Source organism: Gordionus sp. m RMFG-2023, chromosome 2, assembly GCF_954871325.1.
Source record: "Gordionus sp. m RMFG-2023 chromosome 2, tfGorSpeb1-WG-v2, whole genome shotgun sequence".
NCBI classification, from domain to species: Eukaryota; Metazoa; Nematomorpha; class Gordioida; order Chordodea; family Parachordodidae; genus Gordionus; species Gordionus sp. m RMFG-2023.
Genome location: NC_088776.1, coordinates 13,311,442 through 13,317,764, shown reverse-complemented (window position 1 = coordinate 13,317,764; position 6,323 = coordinate 13,311,442). Strand labels below are relative to the sequence as shown.

At 26.8% G+C, this 6,323-nt stretch overlaps 1 protein-coding gene across 1 annotated transcript; it reads left to right on the top strand.

Moving 5' to 3' along the window:
• Positions 1 to 513: 513 nt before the first annotated feature.
• LOC135924086 (52 kDa repressor of the inhibitor of the protein kinase-like) lies at positions 514 to 6,120 on the top strand. Its single transcript, XM_065459134.1, has 7 exons — positions 514 to 535; positions 4,107 to 4,157; positions 4,198 to 4,287; positions 4,435 to 4,876; positions 5,164 to 5,333; positions 5,379 to 5,669; positions 5,714 to 6,120. The coding sequence occupies exons 1-7, from the start codon at positions 514 to 516 to the stop codon at positions 6,118 to 6,120; spliced, it is 1,473 nt and encodes a 490-aa protein (XP_065315206.1).
• Positions 6,121 to 6,323: the final 203 nt, after the last annotated feature.

Here is a 6,323-nt window from a genome sequence, read left to right as displayed (position 1 = left end):
TTAGAAAAGGCTATTATAAACGATGATGATTCAAATAAGCCCTTTTCACAGTATATTTTTTTTCAATATTATTTTCTCATATTAAGCCAAAATCTTTAATAAATTAAAATATATGTTTTGTAAAATATAATCTAGCTATAAAATTCCCTTTTCAATCAACATTAGCACAGGAAATTTGTTAAAACACTTGACTTCTGATCATAATATTAAAGAAAGCACTTTATCAAAATCGCAAGCTTTAAAAAATATTTTATATCTTACCAAAATTCCAGACAAATTCTAAAACCTCTAAAAAAATGGCTTCTGGCAAGAAGCTATGTGTTATTATGTTATGCTTACTTATTACCTTTTCAATTAATTGATAATATAGGAATTAAAGATTTTTTGAAGGTAGCAAATTTATAAAAAAATTGGTATATTTTCTATAATATTATACATTAATTAAAACACTCCCATTATTATTTAACAAGAACCTTTTAAGATCTACCTCTATGTCTTTTTTGTTCTATTGAAATGGCATTGGCTGCTGAGGAAGGTTTACAATAATTGAATTTCATAGTCATGCCAACAATATGTTGCACATAGACATGAATAATTTAAATAATATTGGATAATTCATATTCATTTGTCCTTATCATCTCTTTTCTCTATAGCTTTCCAACCCAGAATAAATTTTTACCAAATTTATTTCTTATTGATAAATTGTCACTAATAAAAATTTCAAAATACTTACTTTAGTAATATCAAGTTATCAATTCTATTTCTGATTTGCCAGACAGGACAACACTAAGCCGTGCTGCTCTTAATGATGTTTACCTATCAATGAAAGTTCATGTACAGCAACAAAATTTTGCTCAATTACTAGTGGACAGATCAATACAGAAGAAGAAACTATATTACATTTACACTTCATTTAATAAATGATAAATTTGTAATGATTTACTTTACTTTAACAACTCATTTTATTACCCAAAAACACACAGGTGAGACTATTCTAACTGATTTGATAGAGGATTTAATTTAAAAAAGAAAAAAAATACAATGATCACAGATTCTGGGCCTAATGTTAGAAGTCTTCGATTAAGTGATTATGAACACCACTTGTGTTTGGGTCATGGTTTATACAATCTGGTTACAGTAGGTGGTATTAAAAAGGTATACTTTGTTGAAAATCTCATCAAAAGAATTAGAGAAATTATTATTGCTCTAAGATATAAAACTGCAGTGGTTGAATTTGAATTCGAGGCAGATCAAAGATAATGCCTACAATAGATATCCGCTTGCCCTACCATTTATATAAAAAATTTCTTTAACCCGTCCGCTCTCTCAATGTTTGAAAAATATTTTATTGGTTGAGTTTGTTTTTTTATTTATCTTATTTTAATATATTTTTACTTAAAATGAAATCTGATTATATTCAAATCCAACAGTGCATTCTTTTTAAAAAAATTTCCAACCTAATCGCTCACCCGCCCATTATTTAAAATCTTTTAACTCGCCCGTCCCGCCTGCCGATTAAAGACCTTTAGTAGGATCCTTAGAGGAATAATTAGAAGGTAAAATTTTATTTAAACAATAATAATTGATTACTACCAGGCGCATAGCCAATGTGCCCCGAAAACCAAAATATAATTAAAAGCTTTTTCAATAAGTCTTTAACTATCAAGTAATCTTGTATTTTATGAAGTTGGAGGAGTCTATTTTAAGTACCCTTGTGTAGTCTGAAATATATTTCTCTTCTTACTAGACTCTATATTAGGACATCATTTTTCTTTGCATTAAAATGTATTAGAAAATAAGTTAATTATATTAGCATTTTATGCAATCTCTTTCAAAAAAATAATATTGATTTATTTGCCCTGGAAGTAGCATAAAGTAGGCCAAATGTTGATGATTACTCATAAATTTTGTGATTGTTGAGTTTAAAGTCAAAGTAAATCTTTATGTATCTAATATTCACATACATTGGTTTGCACCCATGCTTATAGTTCATATTTTGTAGGAGCAGTGGAAAAATAAAACATATTATATAATAATCCTCTTTATCTCATTCCCATTCAAAAATATTATTTACTCGATATTTCACGAAGCGAAAGAAACCTTTTTGCAAGCTTTTGTTGAATCTTGATGCTTGTAAATAATGTATTTGGCCTAAAATAAAATTTTAAAAATCAGCTTAATCGAGGTTTTAGCAATATTATCCTTTTAGATTATTTTTTAGTTAAATAAATGAAAGGCTGTTAATTCATCAAAAAATCCTTTCAAATCTAAAAGTATTTTGCTAATATATTAAAAGTAATACATATTTTGGTCATTAATATCCATCCTTAGGGAACTTTCCTAGTAAAATAGAGATAAAAATACTTCCCATACCAAATACTTGTATTGATTTAGTAAATTTTTAAAAAGAAGACTAAATCAAAATTTCAGCCAACTAAATGTTACCTAAGTCTCGAGATTTCACCAAAAGTGAGCCAAAATTTCTTCGATATATTCTTGAAATCTTGATGGGTAATATATCTTAATTTCCCCTTTTAATTTACATGTATCGACACTATAAATTACTATTAAAATCATTTAAAAATTAGCTTTTACAAAGAAATCGCATATTTTTTTTGTAAATATTTTGGTGGTTCTCATGCAATATTTCCAAGAATATTCTTGTTTATTAATATTTGACATCCGATTTTTTAAAAATATAATTAATAAATTAGAAATTGGACAATTTTTTCCTAATAAGTAATTCTTTTAAATTTATATATATTTTAATTACTCAAAAATATAACATTTTCGTGCAATTATTTTCCAGCACATATTTGTTTTATAGCGATCCATAATAGTAATAGCTTTATTTTTAATTGTTTCAGACAATTCCAAAGATGTCGAAACCAAATTGTTACCTCCTCCTCAGCGTTATACTCCTGTTATATACATTTAATAATTTATAACTGCATTTAAGCCATAAAATTATATAATTTGATAAATATATAAATAATTTCGGTATAAGTAATTGTTAATTTTTTAGTTACTATTTGTAATAAATTTTTGAATTATTTTTATAGAATTTTTCCCTGCCCCTGCTCCCATCCATAAAAAAATTCCTGACTAGGCACATGATTATGTATCTTCCTTTGGACATCCAAAATAATTAGAAGTGAATTATAAGGAAATAATATTTAAAAAATATTCAAAACTGTTTCCCCAAAATATAATTGACATAAAACAATAATTAAAACAAAAAGAATCTGCAGTCTACAAAGTGCATCTCTCTAAGCATAGGCGTAGCCAGGGGGGGGTACAAGGGGAAATCCCCCCCCCCTTCAGAAATATATCACTTTTCTTAAATATCATTTTAAACTCTCCCCACTCCCTGTCTCTTAAAAATGTATGCATTTATCTTCTTAAACCATAATGAAAGAAATAATGGGAGTTAATAATTTTATAAACTTAAACTATTGACTATAATTTATATTTTTTAAAAAGATTTATATATATATATAAAAAAAGTGATACCAAAAATGTATTTTAAAAAATGAAATATAAGCCATATATAAGTCATAAGACAAAAGTCAAATTTATATAATTACTATTAATAGATCTATAAAAATACTAAGTAAAATAATATATAAATATGATTTTTTATAATTTTATATAGTGAATTATTTTAATTTATTTTCTTAATAAAAGTAAAATTTAATTACAAAATTATTAATAAAATTAATTTATAAATTTAATAAAAAATTAACATAACCATATTCCCATTTTTTTAAAATTTCCTTCCAATTTATTTTTAAAATATATTTTGCAATTTTTTGACCGAGCAACAAGCATTATATTAGTTTTAAGATTGATATGGACATCAGAAAATATATTTTAAAGAATGTAAATGAAAAAGGTAATTCTATATTTATTATAATAAACATTAATTTCCTACCAAGATCATCATCGCAAGAAAATTGATTCAATTTCAAGTGAAAATAGGGTATCAGAAATATTATGTAACAATCATGAAAATATATCAAAAAAGAAGGAAATTAGAATAAATTTAACAAGGATTGATGAACGTATATTCTATATTTATAATGAATTTATATATCTCTTTTTAGTGATGTTGCTGGAAGATAATAATTCTCTAAATATAAGAGACCTTGATTCAAGTAAGAACTATTTGAATATTAACATAATTATTATTATTAGTTATTATTGATTCTCAAAAAGATGATCAAATATTAGAGATTGTGCTAGAGAATGAGAAAAGTAATCCTATCATCCAGGTAGTCCCAATAGGTATTTTATTTTAATATCATTATGTAATTTGCATTTTTTTAAGTTAATGTTGTTGATGAAAGATCTGCAGTAAATCTTATACAGTCAAGTGTTCAAAATATAAATAGTAAAATTTCTATTTTAAAAATATGTAAATAGTTTATTTAGGTACTTTACCATTTGACATAAGCAATTATGTTCAATTGGATGTAGCCCCCAAAGACTTTAATATACTAGAGAGTATATATAGGCCACCCAATAATTATAAATTTCCAAGAGATCTTTCTAGAAGGAAATTAAAATTTCAATTTAATTGGTTTACCACTTGGCCTTGGTTGGCTTACTCACCTTCACAAAATGGGGCTTATTGTAAATATTGCGTTCTATTTGGACCAAAATATGCTGGTAAAGGTGAACAAAAATTAAAGCGACCTGTGAATTGCCCATATAGACGTTGGAAAGATGCAGGAGAGAATTTTGAAAATCATCAAAACAATTTATACCATAAAAATACACAAAATATTATATCAACTCTTAGAGCAATTGGTAAACCATTAAAAATTATTAAAGAGACCCACAAAGGTACCAGTTTAATTGGACAACCTTTTGGGTTTCATATTTTATGGCCTTAAAATTATTTATTTTTTATAAAGATCAAGGTAAAAAGAAAATAGCAAATGAAAATAGACGAAAATTATCTCCTATAATAGATGCAATAATTACATGTGGAAATCAATGTATGGCATTAAGAGGTCATCGAGATTCAGGTTGTATATTTAAGGATGATACAAATGAAAATGATGGGAACTTTAGAGCTATTCTCAGAAACTGAGCAATTGGAGATGATGAGCTCAGGATTAACTTATTAAATGCACCGAAAAATGCTACGTATTTAAGCTCCACCATTCAAAACGAAATCATTGATGTGTGTAATGATTTAATATTAAGAAAGGTAGTTGCCAACATTAACAAGTCTCCATTCTTTTCAGTCTTGGCAGATGAATCAACTGATATATCTGGCATAGAGCAAATGTCCTTGTCTGCTCGATATTTATATTCTGAAAATGGTAAAATTTATATTTATTTTATACAAATTATTATCATTTATATAGATGAAGTTCAAATAAAAGAAGACTTTTTGCAATTTATTCCAATTCAAGATATGAGAGGTGAATGTCTTGCTGACACAATTGATGTTTATCTTAAAAAATTTAAAATTAATGTTAATTTTATGCGGGGACAAGGATATGATGGTGCCCCTGCTATGAGTGGACATTTAATTGGTGTTCTATCACATTTAATAAAAAAATATCCTACTGCAATTTATGTATATTGTTCATCGCATTCCCTAAATCTAGCCATTTCTGATTGTTGCTCAATTCCCGTTATTCGTAGTACCATGGGTTTATTAAACTTTTATTTTAATTATAATCATATATTTAAAAAGGCACAATAGGCAAGGTATATGAAATGTTCAAGTATCCAAAAAGATCTAATGTCCTCAAAAATATTCTGGCAAAGGAAGAATTTGGTAATAATCATAAACTTGTGAAAATGTGCCCTACAAGATGGATCCTACGACATGAATCGGTTGCAGTTTTTCTTGAATTAGTTGATCCGATAATTGTTGCATTGGAGGAAATATGTGGATGGACAGATACATCAGTGGTGGCAGAAGCCAATGGAATCTTGAAAGCGATTCAAGATCCTGAGTTTTTATTGGCCATTAATTGCATTAACACTCTCTTCTGTCACACAATATTATTATGCAGAGCCTTGCAAAGAGTGAACCAAGATATGGTTCAGGCATTGATCTTAGCTGAAGATGCATATAATGCTATTTTACAGATATAAAAAAGGTTAATTGTGAATTTAGAACGATTTTTAACAAAGTTCAAAAAAAAGTGCAATCTTATAATATGATAATAAGCATGCCAAGAATAGTATCAAGACAACTACATAGGAATAATATTTCCTTACAATCAGTTGAGGAGTAATACAAAATTATTATTTTTATACTACTTATGGACACTTTTTTAACTCAGATTAAAGAACGT